Here is a 17766-nt window from a genome sequence, read left to right on the forward strand (position 1 = left end):
GCTTTACAATCATGAACTGTTTGTGGTGTTGTACGCATCGTAAATGGTGCATTAAAGAATAGCGTGTGCGATAGTTATCCCATCAGACACTAGTACGCCAGTCAGATGTTTTGTAAACTCATCCGACACTCGTACGATGATTAACTTATCTTAATTATATATCGCATATGGTGTGGGAAAAGTGAATGTGTGTGATAGTCTCCTTATCGTACACGTTTTAAAATCAGGAACTGATTGTGATAGGGCGCACATCGTCAACATTGCACCATAGGATACGGTGTGCGATGGTAGTGCCAGCACACACGAGTAGCAATGATGGAGCATTCGGGATATGCCGTACGCGATATATCACAAACAGTTGTGTGAGGACCCACGTTAGGGATAGATGCATGCATCGCATATGCTTAATTCTGCAAAACGTATGCATTCCTACTCCCTATCGCTGATGGTTTCCGTGCCGTGTGGGAAGGACCCCCCCAATCATACAGACAGGCAAGGCAACGGTTTAAAACTCTGTCCCGGAAAGGGGGTAAAAACCGTTTATATAGCACGTCGTTGCACCAGTGGTATTTCTTGGGTGCTTGTTTTGTGAGTTTTAGCTAGCAAGTACATTCAATGTACTCACGGCTTTTAACATAGCAAGGTATGAAGCACTTAAGGATATGTAGTTGATACCACACTATGCGAGAGAGCACCTAGTCAGACCCCTATGGAATGGAGCCGCGCGAGGACCGTGTCGCTACCATTGTAGAAGTTTCTGCTGCAGTCATCTCTGAATTAGTCACCACGACTACTAGGGCCGTTCTGACCTCAACAGTGTTGAAATTGGAACCCTTTTAGTCGACACTGTAAAGTGGATAGATCAATAAAACATCCTTTGGTTGAATGGCTCGTACACTGTTAAGGATTGTAAAAGCATGCACCGGGTTGATTTTCTGGGCTGGCGTATGCGGCCTCCCAGTTGAATACAGTGGTCACCCACTGTATTCAAAAGGGGATGCCACAATCTTATTGGGATTCGCTTCAATGTCCCGATGCGACACGAAGAAATCGAGAAGTTTACCATAGGGCACCCCGAAGACACATTTCTTAGGATTGAGTTTGAGTCTTATCTTCCACAGGTTGGAAAAGGTCTCTTCCAGGTCTTGAATGAGGGTCGCATGATCCTTGATCTTGACAACAATATCATCCATGTAAGCATCCACATTCCTGTCCAACTGCAGCTGAAACCAATTTGAACAGTTCTCTGGAACGTGTCCCCATGCTTTTTAACCCCAAAGGCATGCATACGTAGCAGTACATGCCACATGGAGTTATAAACGCAGTCTTCTCTTTGTCTTCCATGGCCATATTGATCTGGTGAGATCCTGGTATAGACGACCTCTAAGTCTTGGAGTAGACGCCAAGTCTTTGGAAATATCCCTTCTTAGCGCTTTTGGGCCCGACGAGCATGACCCATCAGTAAATCATCATGGGGGGGTGTCCTCGGCCCGGTCCTCCAGGCCGGTGACAACATGGTGAGCACCCCCTAGTCCAGGACACCATCACAGTCTCCAGCCCATCTTTTTGGCAATCCGGAAGGAAAGAACCAACATCCTTGTCGTGCAAGACAAGGAGGCCCAATTTTCATGGACACCTCTGAACTACCTTTGATATCGACTAGGACTCTGTAAACCCTAGCCCATGGCGTCCTTTATAAGTCGGGGTTGGGCTAGTCAATAGACATCATTATTCTCCACCCTTGGTATACATACAATCATTACAATCTCCCTTGTACTCTTTGTACCCCATCCAATCAATACAATAAGAGCATGAGTAGGGTTTTACCTCCACCACAGGGGCTTGAACCTAGGTAATCTTGCTTCCAGTTTCTCCTCTGGACTTTCTGGCTAGTCGCAGTACTATACCAAAGGTTTTGCCGGAATCTACACCAACAACGTTAATGGGCTAGCCTACCGGGGGCAGGCATGTGTGAAACATGGGCATTTTGACACAATAAGCGTCACATATGACCTTCTCAACCGATGTGTAACACATACCTCCTATTTGATGTTGCCGCATAGGATAGCGGCTCGGGTGGGCTGACTCATTTTAGTGCAACGTGATGTACTGTTGCTAGCATCTGTGTGGTTATTTCACTTTTATTAGTTTCAAGTTATTTTTTTGTTTTTCTATAAAACATGAAACTTATTTATTTAGAGAAGTGACCATTTTTTGAAAATTTTAAGAACATGTTTTGAATGAATGTGAATGATTTAGAAGAATATCATGAACATTTTCAGAAAAAACGTGAGCATTTTAAATTTTAATATTTTTAAGAAAAATGTGTACATTTTCAACATTTTGAATTTTTTTTCAAAAAAATTGTGATAATTTTCCGAAAACTTGAACATTCTTAATATTTTGAGTACTTTTTTGAAAGAAAATAAAACCCAAAAAATGAAAAAAAACTAAAAGGAAAAATGAAAATGAAAACCAAAAAGAACGTTCTAGAGGTTTCCCAAAATTAGGATCATAAGCTAGCTGCAATGAGCGTCCAATAGGATTTACCCAGTACACTATAACGACTAACCAAAAAGAAACAAACCCCCAAGACAATGACATAGAGTATATGGAAAGATGTACTAAGCTGCCACCCTGGAATTAGCTCCTTTCTAGCCCCGGGCCTATTGGCTCAAGTGTGAAGCTTCTTTTTGCCTCCATATCTAGGGCCGGTAATTCCGATGAGTGATGGCATTGTCGTTGGCATTGTGTAGCTTCCTACCCTCCAAAGGCTAGCTTTCAACCTGGATTGCACAAACTTTCAACCTACCTTGACACAAATTCTTCAAGTTTGAGCTTCCTACCTCCCAAACCCAAGTCTTCAACTTCCCAACATTTCCATCCTATTGAAGCCGACTTTATAATATGAAAATCAGCCTTCTAATCCAAGCTTTCAATCCCCAAAAATTAATATTTTGCATGATATTTTCACAACTTATGTCTCTTGCCTTGTTCTTTGTTCGTAGTAATGAAGAAAAGAGGTTTAAGTGGTCCGTCAAATTTCTTTGTTTTTTTCTTTGAAACTCAAACAAAGGAAACATTTTCTCCATTTTTCGCACGTAAAATGAATGAATAATATCAACTGGGAAGAGATCAAGTTGGGATTCCTAAGTTTTTCACCCACTTTTGCTATACGAATAAAAGAGGCAGCGCACCTGACATGCCATTTTATCAACCAAAATTAGTGCTAAAAACGAAAATACCAAATCAAGTGGTTATATATAAACGAAAATGTACTAATAGGATGGCAGAGCGCCGACAGAGCAAAAGTTTCATTGTCTCCCAATATGAACATACTGTGTGGCTATACATACATTATCCATCAAATGGTAATGTGGAAGAGATGATACAAGCAAACGAGCGCTCAGATGGCTAGTCTCTTGGCCGGTGAGTAGAGCGACACGGCCCCAAACTTGGGATTCGCGTACTTGTTGTAGACCACCTTCTGCTTGCTGCTCCCCGCTGCCGTCGAGTGCAGGCTTGCCAGTCGCCTTGCGCACTGCCTTCAGTTCCAAACATACATACATCACAACATAGATCACATTCAGTCAATTCTATCCAAATGCATACAGAAATCAATTTTCTGAAGACAGTAGCAGGTGAGCATCATAATTACAAGTGTGGTTCAAGTCTGATAGATGTAAGTAAACAACCAGATTTCAGAAAAGCAAGGCCAAGTCCGGAAGAAGACATACATCAACTGCGACTCGGCTAAGCCGGTGTGGTGCTCCAGGATATCGCTCCATCGCGGACTCATGTTCAGGGTGCACCGAGCAGTGTACACAGCCGCTGCCGCAGTCACGGATGGCGAGTAGACGAGCATCGAGTAGTCGACCAGTGCGAGCTCAGCATAAAAGAATGCCATGTTCTCCAGCTGCATTGCATTGCATTAAGCACACAGCAAATAATATCTTGATCAACGCGTTAACACAAATCTGTACTACTGAAAATGGTGGGTGGGTTACCTCCTTGTCACCCATCGCAGCTTTCGCATATCGAAGAAGGAACACATACACCGTCGGAACTGTTAAGTTCCACTGGAGCTTGTTTAGTATGGACTTCTCCGTGCTTAGGACCTGCTCCCTGCTAAATGCATTGTCTGATAGAACCAAAAGCTCCTTAACCTGTAAAGCAAACGTGTATGTTTGACGTACTAAATAATCAGATTTCACAAGCAAGTCTGGTCAAGTTTGATCTGACAGACATCAGTTGATTATGTAACCATAGTTGAATTACCCAAAGAAACAGAACTAGCAGCACTATTTACACAAATCAAACAGCAGCAGCATCATCACTAGTGTAAACTAGCAGGAGAAGGAAGAAACCCTACCAGTGGAGCCCATATTTCTTCATACTTGCATGATATAAGCATGGCGCTTACGCCAACGAGCTGGAGCTCCTTTCTCAGCACATTCTCCATGGATAAGTACTGATCAATGATGTAGACCGTGAGATATAAAGTCTCTGGCATCAGCATAAGCCTGTGGTGCACTTCGATGAGCCAATCAATCAGAATAGCTCGCATCCTCTCATTGATATCAGTCTGTGAGCTCATGTAGGTGCAGAGAGGTCGGGAGCTTCCCTGGACACGCAGCCATACGACAACTGTTAATACACAAGTTGACTGTTACCAGATAGGAGTACAACAACTTCCTAACTGTACAGTTACTTCACATGAAGGGCTCACCTCAGTGCTCTTGTAGAACCTGTAAATGTCTTCAACGTAATCTACCACCGCGAGCTCATTGTGAGCATCAGCTTTATCGATGTTGTATGTCGCCGAGACCTTCTTCGTGCTGGAGATCACCCCATCAGATTCCTGTGTCCAGAACAAGAATTCAGCTAGCGATTCTTAGGACCAAGAGACCAAGGCTTAGATGTCAGCACATAATATCACATCACACTTCATACCCTGCTGCATTTGGTTAGAATTGCGGTAAGCGGGGGCGCCCTCCAGGAGGCGACTCTCTTGCCTGGATTTTTCTTTTCATTCTCCGAGTCCGAGCTTATCACGACCACTTCGGGCTTCACTCTGTTGTTCTCCTTCTGCTTCTTTATTGCTTTCCTACAATTGTCAGCCGCTGCAACAGCTACTGCCTTAGGACGATTTGGAACAGCTAGAGCAGCCCGGCCACTCATCCGATTACTGAGATCGATAAGGGCTGGACGGGGTCTCGCTGCTGGTTGTTGGCCAGCCGCGGCCTTCGGTCTCCTGACAGGCTTGGCATCTGCTCAAAATGAAATTTCAGAGGAGGATGTACTGAAATTAGGTGAAGTACAACAATAAGAACAAGAATTACAACAAATCTTGCACACTATTAGAAACACGAAGAACCCACATGGAGGGGGATTCAAGGAGCCTACAGCTAAGAACAAGAAACCAAACTAACGAGCAACAAGAAACACAATTGAGATCTCCCAAGGCACCATCTTTACCACAAAAGGGGACAAGAGTCCTAAATAGAGCCCAAATGCCATACATAAAAGAGAAACTCGCAAAAATAATGCAGGATATCTAGTTTGTCGCCGCAACCAAGCAAAGAAATCTTCCATATCAAGAAAAGCCATGTCCATAATTCAAGAAATGTGCCAGCGCGACAATTAAAAACTTCATATCCAGGTGCGCCTCGGAAGAAATCCTAGGGTTTGAAGGGACCAAATTCGACAGGAAGAACCCCTCCCCAAACAAGCAGATACCCATCGTCCATCGAGCTGTCCAAAGATCCCCCCGCGAAAAAGGAACGATAATCCGTACTACATCCGTACATCGGCAGAACCAAGCGTCGAAAGATTTCGACACCAGACAATCGAATCTACGCGAAGAAAATCCACAACAGCAACTCGATCAACAGACCTCCAAACCAAAACCTAGAGCTCCTTGAGACGGGCCAAGAACACCCACACACGATCAATCCAAGAATCCGATGAACCCGTACCAACCAACAAGGCCTCGCCCGCTACTTCTCCCCCGCCCTACTAGCCACCGGCAGCGAGGAGATAAACAGGCCAAGAAAGGGGAAGCCGGGGAGACTCACCGCCCTTGTGTTCTTGAGCAAGAGCATCGCTGGCGGCGGCGACCGCTTGCCTCCTCGACGCCATCGCCGCGTTCCCGGAGGACTCTGGAACTCTTCTTCTCTCTCCTCCCTGTTCGTGATCTCGACGACGGCGAGACGTTCTTTGTGGTTCTGGAGGAGAAGGAACTGAAGAGGAGACGGGAAGGAGGGCTGGCGGCGGGGCGATTTGCGCTTTAAAGTAGAGGACTCCTTTGGTTTGTAGGATTTTTTAGGGATTCCATAGGATAGGATTTTTGTAGAAAAAATTCCTTTAGAGCTTTTTGGTTTGTAGAAATGGAATCATATTTTTATGGAGAAATTCTTTCTATTTTTCACATTTCATAGAAAAATAAACATTAGCCTAGACTTAATGAAAAAAGCTTGATGCAATAGACTCTCTTTGGTTCCACATAATTTCCTTTTGGCTTTAAGCCTATCAAAAGGTGTAGCTATGGTGTAAATACAATCAAGCCCCCTAGTGATTTCCTTTTTTGGTCTTTAAGCCGATCAAGAGGTGTAGCTATGGTTCGAATACGACCAAGCCCCCTAGTGATTTCCTTTATATCTGTGTGACTTTGTAGGCCGGGTTAATAGAACTCCGCTTTGTAAGTAGAAGCCCCCATGGAACCACACATAACGTAAAAAAGAACAGAGATCCCGTTTTAGCTGAGGCTCCGGTTTATTATATAATATATACATTGTCATAAGTATGTACATAAGAAGAGCCTGTGGCTCAAGTATAGTAAGGTCGAAGAAGAGCTATATTCCATGGCCGCTGGGTCTTTTCCTCCGATTTGCGTAAGTCTTTGTGCTCTCGAACATCGATAAGATAGTATGACCCGTTGCACATGTTTTTGTTGATCACAAAAGGTCCTTCCTAAGGTGGGGATAACTTGTGCATATCAGTTTGATCCTGGATGAGCCGGAGCATCAGATCGCCTTCTTGAAAAGTTCTGGTCTTAACCCGGCGGCTGTGATAACGTCGGAGATCTTGTTGATAAATCACCGACCGTGCTGCTGCAAGATCACGCTCCTCATCTAACAGGTCTAGTGAGTCCTGACGTGCCTTCTCATTTTCAGCTTCCACGTAAGCCGTCACACAGGGTGAGTCATGACGGATGTCACTAGGGAGAACCGCCTCTGCTCCGTAAACCATGAAGAAAGGCTTGTAACCCGTAGATCTGTTTGGTGTGGTGTTGATACTCCATAACACGGAAGATAACTCCTCCACCCAACAACCCGGCGTCCGCTTTAAAGAAACCAGAAGCCGGGGCTTAATACCTCTCAAAATTTCTTAATTTGCCCTCTTTGCTTGACCATTAGACTGGGGGTGAGCTACTGACGCTACATCAAGCCGGATGTGCTCACGTTGACAAATTCCTCCATATCACCCTTGGACAGATTAGTACCGTTATCAGTTATAATGCTGTGTGGAAAACCAAACAGGAATATCACCTTTTTGATGAATTGGACCGCCGTAGCTGTATCACACTTAATGACTGGCTCTGCCTCTACCCACTTGGTAAACTTATCAACTGCTATCAACATGTGGGTCCTTTTGTCCTTGGACCTTTTAAAGGGTCCAACCATATCTAGCCCCCAAGTTGCAAACGACCAAGTGATTGGAATCATTCTCAACTCCTGAGCCGGAACATGAGCGCGGCGTGCAAATTTCTGACAACCGTCACACCTTTTTACTAAATCCTCAGCATCAGCATGAGCCGTCAACCAATAGAAGCCGTGACGAAAAGCCTTAGCCACCAAGGATTTTGAACCGGCGTGGTGACCACAATCTCCTTCGTGGATCTCACGCAAAATCTCACAACCTTCTTGAGGAGACACACAACGCTGAATCGCCCCTGTCACGCTGTAATGATGTAACTCCCCATTGATAATGGTCATTAACTTGGATCGCCGGATTATCTGCCGGGCCAAGGTTTCATCCTCCGGTAACTCGCCCCGGTTCATGTAAGCCAGGTACGGGACTGTCCAATCTGGTATAACATGCAAAGCCGCCACCAACTGGGCCTCCGGGTCAGGAATATCCAACTCCTCTTCTGTGGGTATCTTGACTGACGGATTATGAAGTACGTCGAGGAAAACATTAGGTGGCACCGGTTTACGCTGAGAGCCTAGACGACTTAAAGCGTCCATCACTTCATTCTTTCGCCGGTCTATATGGTCAACTTGATAACCTTTAAAATGACCAGCCATTATGTCCACCTCATGTCGATATGCAACCATGAGTGGATCCTTAGAATCCCAAGTGCCAGATACCTGCTGAGCCACCAGGTCCGAGTCACCGAAGCACTTAACCCAGCTTAAGTTCATCTCCTTAGCCATCCGCAGACCGTGAAGTAAGGCCTCATACTCAGCTGCATTGTTAGTACAAAGGAACATTGAGCGGAGAACATAACAAAGCTTCTCACCTCATGGGGAAGTTAATATGACTCCAACCCCCGAGCCCTCCAATTGCCTGGACCCATCAAAGTGAATAGTCTAATAAGTGTTGTCTGGTTTTTCCTCTGGTGTCTACAACTCTGTCCATCATTGATGAAGTCCACGAGTGCTTGAGATTTGATCGATGTGCGAGGTGTATATTTGAACCCGTGAGGTCCAAGCTCAATAGCCCACTTGGCAATTCGGCCAGTCGCCTCTCTGTTTTGCATGATATCTCCCAGAGGGGCTGAGCTAACCACTGTGATAGGATGACCTTGAAAGTAATGTTTGAGCTTCCAGCTTGCCATAAAAAACCCATACACCAGCTTCTGCCAATGCGGATACCTCTGCTTCGATTCGATAAGCACCTCACTGATATAATAAACCGGTCGTTGAACCAGATACTCCTTTCCAGCCTCCTTGCGCTCCACAACAATAGCCACACTAACAGCCCGGGCATTAACAACCACATATAACAATAAGGTCTCTTTATCGATCGGAGCCGCAAGGACTGGCGGTTCAGCTAACTGTCTCTTCAAATCCTCAAACGCTTTATCCGCCGCATCACTCCAGACAAAGTCATCCATTTTCTTTAGCATCTGATATAAAGGGATAGCCTTCTCCCCAAGACGACTGATAAACTGGCTCAAAGCCGCAATCCGGCCCGCCAGACGCTGAACATCATTGATACATGCCGGTTTAGCCAGAGAGGTGATAGTTGTGATCTTCTTCGGATTAGCCCCAATGCCCCTGTTAGACACCAGAAAACCCAAGAGCTTGCCTGCCGAAACACCAAAGACACATTTGTCTGGATTGAGCATCATCTTATAAACCCAGAGGTTGTCAAAAGTCTCTCTCAAGTCATCTATCAATGTTTCCTCCTTCCTGGACTTCACCACAATATCATCCACATATGCATGAACATTGCGCCCAATCTGCTTATGAAGACAATTCTGAACATAGCACTGATAAGTCGCCTGAGCACTCTTGAGCCCAAAGGGCATAGAGACATAGCAGAAGGCTTCAAAGGAAGTTATAAAAGCTGTCTTCTCCTAGTCCTTAACTGCCATTTTGATCTGATGATAAACAGAATAAGCATCCAGAAAACACAAACGGTCACAACCTGCCGTAGCATCAATAATCTGATCAATACAAGGGAGGGCAAAGGGATCAGCTGGACAAGCCTTGTTCAAGTCTGTGTAGTCCACACACATACGCCAAGTGCCGTTTTTCTTAAGAACCAGCACCGGATTAACCGGCCACTCTGGGTGAAAAACCTCCACGATAAACCCTGCGGCCAACAACCGAGCTACCTCCTCACCAATAGCCTTACGCCTTTCTTCGTTGAAGCGGCGGAGAAACTGCCTGACCGGTTTAAACTTAGGATCTATATTAAGTGTGTGCTCAACGAGTTCCCTCGGTACACCTGGCATGTCAGAAGGCTTCCATGCAAAGATGTCCCAGTTCTCACGGATGAACTCGATGAGCGCACTTTCCTATTTGGGATCCAGGTTAGCACTGATGCTGAACTGCTTGGATGAATCGCCAGGAACAAAATCAACCATCTTAGTGCCTGTAGCCGATTTAAACTTCAACGCTAGATCATGCTCCGTAGTTGGTTTTTTCAAAGAAGTCATGTCTGCCGGATTAACATTGTCTTTATAAAACTTCAGCTCCTCTATGGCACAAACCGACTCAGCATAAGCCGCATCACCCTCTTCACATTCCAAAGCAATCTTCCTGCTCCCATGTACTGTGATGGTCCCCTTATGACCCGACATCTTAAGCTGTAGATAAACATAACACGGCCTCGCCATGAACTTGGCATAAGCCGGTCGTCCGAACAGGGCGTGATACGGACTCTTGATTTTCACCACCTCAAAAGTCAACGTTTCTGACCTTGAGTCATGATCATCTCCAAAAGCCACCTCTAGGGCTATCTTGCCCACTAGATACACAGACTTACCAGGCACCACACCATGAAAAATGGTGTTTGACGGTTTAAGATTCTTATCTGTCAATCCCATACGGCGGAAGGTATCATAGTAAAGGATATTGATACTACTTCCCCCATCCATAAGCACCTTGGTGAACTTATGCCCCCCAACCCGAGGTGCCACCACTAAGGCCAGATGACCCGGATTATCAACCCGGGATGGGTGATCCTCTCGACTCCATAAAATTGGTTGTTCAGACCAGCGCAAATACTGAGGCACTGCCGGTTCAACAGAATTCACGGCCCTTTTGTGAAGCTTCTGATCACGCTTGCACAAGCTAGTAGTGAAGACATGATACTGCCCACTATTCAACTGCTTCGGATTGCTCTGATAACCCGACTGCTGCTGCTGTTGATTCCCCTAATGATTATAACCTCCCTGACTGCCCTGATTACCTTGATTGCCATGTCCGGTTTGATGGCCTTGGAATCCTGAACCGGAGCTGCCGCCTCCGTAACCCGGCCCATGAAAACCACCTCCTGAACCGCGGGGCGGGCCATTGTCGTATTGAAACATATTGTAATTTTTGAACTCTTGCATGATGAAGCAATCCTTCCAAAGATGCGAAGCTGGCTTCTCCTTCGATCCATGCTTTGGACAAGGTTGATTTAACAGGCACTCCAGATTGGGGCCTGACCCTCCGCCCCTCTGGGGCGGTTTGCCCTTACGACGCTGACCGTTATCCTGAGCATTGGTGTTAGCCACAAAGTCCAAACTATTGTCTGCCTTGCGCTTACCATTATTCCCATGACCTGCTGGATTGTGCTTCTGCCATTTGGTATTGCCGTTCTTTTTCCCCTTTCCCGGTTTGTCATCCTCAGACTCGGGGTCTTTGGTACTATCTGAATCGGCATATTTCACCGAAGCAGCCATAAGGGTTGACATGTCATTGAAGTGACGCTTGAGCCTCCCTAACTTCAGTTTTAATGGCATAAACCGGCAATTGCCCTCCAACATCAAGACTGTTGTATCCGTGTTGATACGGTTCGGCGAATGCAGAATAGCTGAGACTTGCTTCACCCAATGGGTTGTGGACTCCCCATCCTCTTGAACATAAGCGGCCAGGTCCACAATCGACATAGGCTGCTTACAAGTATCCTTAAAGTTATGGATAAACCGGTATTTTAACTCGGCCCATGACTCGACGGAGTTAGCCGGTAAGCTCTTTAACCAAGTACGAGCTGTTCCTTCCAACATCATGGTGAAATACTTAGCACACATCGCTTCATCCACATCCAACATCTCCATTGCCATCTCATAACTCTCAACCCATGATTCAGGGGGTAAATCGGCGGTGTAATTGGGCACCTTGCGAAGGCCTTTGAAATCCTTGGGTAGTCGTACATTGCGCAAGGCCGGGGTGAAGCAGGGCACCCCCAAAGAACTGAAGACCACACCTGGCTCCACTGAGGTGGTCGGACGAATCGGAGTAGGCTGGTGAGCTGCGTGCTGAGCTGCTAACTCGGCCTCTCGACGTGCTCGGCCATGATCCACCACATCTTGTGCATTGGCACCACCGCCTGCCGGGTTACGGTGCCGCGCACTGCTTGACAGCCGGTTCCTCAACATGCCTGCTATAGCTCCGGCTTGGACATGGGGTGGAATGGATCTTCTCGCGACTATGCGAATAAGCCTGCTGCTGGTTTAAAGCTGTTTGAAGGAGCTCTCTGGCCCGTCGCGTCTCAATCGCCACTGGTGATTCGCCGTCAATTGGGAGGGCTGCCAATCGTGAAGCGGCAGCCACAATGTTATCCAACGGGTTGGAGTAATGCCCCGGGGGCGTCGGGACATACTGTGGCACAATGTTGTTCTGACGAGGCGGGTTCATCGTGCGCGGCTGAACCGGCGCTCCTGTTACCAGTGCCTCAGTCCAGTTTACCACCGGCTGGTTACTGGTTCCTGCTCCTGGCGTGTTGATGAGATTTCTTGGCTCATAACCTGGCGGGAGGTGTGACCGGTATCTCCTCCTCATGACATCATCTGAGGCACTCTGATCCAGCCTAAGCCGGTAGGCCTGAGCTTCTAACTCAACCCGTTCTGTAGCCATCCTGGCATTCTCTGCTGCTAGGTCCGCTTTAGCCTGAGCTATCTGATCTTTCACCTTCGCAATCTCCGCATTGTGCTGATCTCGGGTTGCTGCATCCATTTCTGCTGCCAGCAATGTTGCCAAAGCGTCGAACAAATCAGACAAAACCTGAGCCGGAGGTGGCGCAAAGCCCCCTGCTCCCGCTGGCGTTGCTGTTGCTGAACCAGAGATCATTGCCGCGGCGGTAGAAGAGTGCTGTGCTGGCTGTGTACCGGCGATGAAGACCATGACCCGGTTTGGCAGATCAAGGGGGTCCGAAATACTGTTGCCATCGGAACCTCCACTAATCTGGCCATCCTGTAACTGGTATAGTGACTCGGTCTCTCCGGTTGAAGACTCATCATCAGAGCAGACAACGGTTTCGCCACCAGATACTGATCCATCCGCATATTCCGCTCTGTGGATGACACCCACGAAGACGTGCTTTACAGCGGGCTGAGCCGTGGCAGAGCTTGCACGCTGAGCCGTCTCGGTGATGTTAGTGTAGATGTCTGGCTCAGGGCCCGGTTCGCCGATCTTGCCGATGAAGACGTGAATTCCACCAAAGGGGACCCGGTACCAGTATTCAATTGAACCGGCCTCGGGACCCCACCCTGTGTCGTCGATGTAGAGTTTGCCGCGATGACTCTTAGTCATCCGGCCCACAGCGTATCCCTTGAGTCCTTCGAAGCTGCCCTTCAAGAACTCGAAACCATCGTGCGATAGCCCCACGGTGGGCGCCAACTGTCGTGGTTTTGTCATAACAGATGTCCTCATGAAAGGACTTAGTCGTGGAGCCATCGCTACGGGTTAGATTAAAGGGGTTAAACCGGACAAGGGACACGAGAGTTTTATACTAGTTCGGCCCCTTCGATGAAGGTAAAAGCCTATGTCTAGTTGTGTTGGTATTGCTAGGGTTTCGATGACCAGGGATCGGATCTGCTTTGCCTGGCTCTCGAGTTGTTGTATGTTGTTCCTAAACCACTGCCCGGTCATCCCTTTATATACACAGGTTGACGCCCGCCAGTTTACAGAGTCCCGAGGCCGGATCATAAACGTGTCCGGCTCGGTCTCCATCTTCCTATCTTACAATGCAAGTTACATGAGAAAGTCGGTTTACATCTACATGCCTTAAACCCGCCTTTGGGCCTTGGGCCTTCGTAAAGCGCCACCATCCTTACGTCTTCATGGGCTTCTATTCTTCGTAGGGTTAACCCGGCTACTCCTGGCCGGTTTACATCCAGTAGTAATATCCCCAACACTTATGGTTGTCTCTTTATTGCATAACATGCAAGCGCCATACAATTGCTTTACTTTATCGCTATGCAATAGCAATAGTTGGCAAGACGACCATATGATGACACATTGATAGAGATCAAGATGATAAAGATCATGGTGTCATGCCGGTGATGATGGAGATCATGATGGTACTTTGGAGATGGAGATCAAAGGCGCAAGATGATCATGGCAATATCATGTCACATATTCTGATTGCATGTGATGTTTATCCTTTATGCATCTTGTTTTGCTTTGTTTGACAGTAGCAATATGAGATGATCTCTCACTAAATTTCAAGGTAAAAGTGTTCTCCCTGAGTATGCACCGTTGCCAAAGTTCGTCGTGCCGAGACACCATGTGATGATCAGGTGTGATAAGCTCTACGTTCATCTACAACGGGTGCAAGCCAGTTTTGCAGACGCAGAATACTCGGGTTAAACTTGACGAGCCTAGCACATGCAGATATGGCCTCGGAACACTGGAGACCAAAAGGTCGAGCGTGAATCATATAGTAGATATGATCAACATAATGATGTTCACCATTGAAAACTACTCCATCTCACGTGATGATCGGACATGGTTTAGTTGATTTGGATCACGTGATCATTTAGATGACTAGAGGGATGTCTATCTAAGTGGGAGTTCTTAAGTAATATGATTAATTGAACTTTAATTTATCATGAACTTAGTCCTGATAGTATTTGCATAACTATGTTGTAGATCAATAGCTCGCGATGTTGCTCCCCGTTTATTTTGATATGTTCCTAGAGATAAACTATGTTGAAAAATGTTAGTAGCAATGATGCGGACTAGCTCCGTAATCCGAGGTTTATCCTCATTGCTGCACAGAAGAATTATGTCCTTGATGCACCGCTAAGTGACAACCCGATTGCAGGAGCAAAAGCAGACGTTATGAACGTTTGGCAAGCTCGATATGATGACTACTTGATAGTTTAGTGCACCATGCTTTACGGCTTAGAATCGGGCTTCAAAGACATTTTTGAAACACCGCAGAGCATATGAGATGTTCCAAGAGTTGAAATTAGTATTTCAGACTCATGCCCATGTCGAAAGGCTTAAGACCTTTGACAAGTACTTTGCCTACAAGATGGAGGAGAATAGCTCAACTAGTGAGCATGTGTTTAGAATGTATGAGTACTACAATCGCTTGAATCAAGTGGGAGTTAATCTTCCAGATAAGATAGTGATTGACAGAATTCTCTAGTAACTATCACCAAGTTACTAGAACTTCGTGATGAACTATAATATGCAAGGGATAACGGAAACGATTCCCAAGCTCTTCGTGATACGGAAATCGACGAAGGTAGAAATCAAGAAAAGCATCAAGTGTTGATGGTTGACAAGACCACTAGTTTCAAGAAAAGGGAAAAGGGAAGAAGGGGAACTTCAAGAAGAACGACAAGCAAGTTGCTGCTTAAGTGAAGAAGCCCAAGTCTAGACCTAAGCCTCAGACTATGTGCTTCTACTGCAAAGGGACTGGTCATTGGAAGCAGAACTGCCCCAAGTATTTGGCGGATAAGAAGGATGGCAAAGTGAACAAAGGTATATTTGATATACATGTTATTGATGTGTACTTTACTAGTGTTTATAGCAAACCCGTAGTATTTGATACTAGTTCAGTTGCTAAAGATTAGTAACTAGAAACAGGAGTTGCAGAATGAACAGAGACTAGTTAAGGGTGAAGTGACGATGTGTGTTGGAAGTGGTTCCAAGAATGATATGATCATCATCGCACACTCCCTATACTTTCGGGATTAGTGTTGAACCTAAATAAGTGTTATTTGGTGTTTGCGTTGAGCATGAATATGATTTGATCATGTTTATAGCAATACGATTATTCATTTAAGTTAGAGAATAATTGTTATTCTGTTTACATGAATAAAACCTTTTGTGGTTATACACCCAATGAAAATGGTTTGTTGAATCTCGATCGTAGTGATACACATATTCATAATATTGAAGCCAAAAGATGCAAAGCTAATAATGATAGTGCAACTTATTTGTGGCACTACCGTTTAGGTCATATTGGTGTAAAGCGCATGAAGAAAATCCATGCTGATGGGCTTTTGGAATCACTTGATTATGAATCAGTTGATGCTTGCAAACCATGCCTCATGGGCAAAGATGACTAAGACTCCGTTCTCTCCAGAACATTGGATCGAGCAACTGACTTATTGGATACATACTGATGTATGAGGTCCGATGAGTGTTGAGGCTCGTGGCGGGTATCGTTATTTTCTGACCTTCACAGATGATTTGAGCATATATGGGTATATATACTTGAAGAAACATATGTCTGAAACATTTGAAAAGTTGAAAGAATTTCAGAGTGAAGTGGAAAATCGTCATAACAAGAAAATAAAGTTTCTATGATCTGATCGCAGAGGCGAATATTTGAGTTATGAGTTTGGTCTTCAATTAAAACAATGTGGAATAGTTTCACAAACTCATGCCACCTGGAACACCACAACGTAATGGTGTGTCCGAACGTCATAACCGTACTTTATTTGATATAGTGCAATCTATGATGTCTCTTACCGATTTACCACTATTGTTTTGGGGTTATGCATTAGAGACAGCTGCATTCACATTAAAAGGGCACCATCTAAATCCGTTGAGACGACACCGTATGAACTGTGGTTTAGCAAGAAACCTAAGCTGTCGTTTCTTAAAGTTTGGGGTTGCGATGCTTATGTGAAAAAGTTTCATCTTGATAAGCTTAAACCCAAGTCGGAGAAGTGCGTCCTCATAGGATACCCAAAAGTAACTGTTGGGTACACCTTCTATCACAGATCTGAAGGCAAAATATTTGTTGCTGAGAATGGATCCTTTCTAGAGGAGTTTCTCTCGAAAGAAGTGAGTGGGAGGAAAGTAGAACTTGATGAGGTAACTGTACCTGCTCCCTTATTGGAAAGTAGTTCATCACAGAAATCTATTTCTGTAACTCCTACACCAATTAGTGAGGAAGCTAATGATGATGATCATGTAACTTCAGATCAAGTTACTACCGAACCTCATAGGTCAACCAGAGTGAGATCCGCACCAGAGTGGTACGGTAATCCTGTTCTGGAGGTCATGTTAATTGACCATGACGAACCTACGAACTATGAGGAAGCGATGATGAGCCCAGATTCCGTGAAATGGCTTGAGGCCATAAAATCTGAGATAGGATCCATGTATGAGAACAAAGTATGGACTTTGGTTGACTTTCTCGATGATCGGCAAGCCATAGAAAAAATGGATCTTCAAGAGGAAGACAGACGCTTATAGTAGTGTTACTATCTTCAAAGCACGAATTGTCGCAAAAGGTTTTCAACAAGTTCAAGGTGTTGACTATGATGAGATTTTCTCACTCGTAGCGATGCTTAAGTCTGTCCGAATCATGTTAGCAAATTGCCACATTTTATGAAATCTGGAAAATGGATGTCAAAACTATATTCCTTAATGGATTTCTTAAAGAAGAGTTGTATATGATGCAACCAGAAGGTTTTGTCGATCCTAAAGGTGCTAACAAAATGTACAAGCTCCAGTGATCCATCTATGGACTAGTGCAAGCATCTCGGAGTTGGAATATACGCTTTGATGAATTGATCAAAGCATATAGTTGTTGACACCAGATTTTGGCACGGTCAAGAATTTAAATAATATGGCTTCAAATGGAGAAGTGATCTACATAAAAAAGTTTCGTATTGTCGATATGAACATCTTTGAAGTTTAGGCTATCGCCATCCGATCTTATCTCGAAGGTCGAAGTTGTATTCGAAATACCAAGATTTTGTATTCAGAACACTATTCGGCTGATTACGCCCCCAGGACTGGCTCATATGGAAAGATGATCTACATGAATTGTCTTCTTCTCGTCGAAATGATC

At 45.3% G+C, this 17766-nt stretch overlaps 1 protein-coding gene across 1 annotated transcript; it reads right to left on the reverse strand.

Annotated features, from left to right (window-relative positions):
* Positions 1 to 3242: 3242 nt before the first annotated feature.
* On the reverse strand, positions 3243 to 6280 carry LOC125548292 (cyclin-B1-3-like). The gene is made up of 7 exons (XM_048711939.1): positions 6078 to 6280; positions 4954 to 5270; positions 4730 to 4861; positions 4373 to 4624; positions 4008 to 4166; positions 3738 to 3916; positions 3243 to 3545 (listed from the first exon to the last, which is right to left on the reverse strand). Exons 1-7 carry the CDS (start codon positions 6139 to 6141, stop codon positions 3407 to 3409), a joined length of 1242 nt encoding a protein of 413 aa, XP_048567896.1. The 5' UTR covers positions 6142 to 6280; the 3' UTR covers positions 3243 to 3406.
* Positions 6281 to 17766: the final 11486 nt, after the last annotated feature.

The sequence above is a fragment of the Triticum urartu genome, chromosome 3 (genome assembly GCF_003073215.2).
Source record: "Triticum urartu cultivar G1812 chromosome 3, Tu2.1, whole genome shotgun sequence".
In the NCBI taxonomy this organism is placed as follows: Eukaryota; Viridiplantae; Streptophyta; class Magnoliopsida; order Poales; family Poaceae; genus Triticum; species Triticum urartu.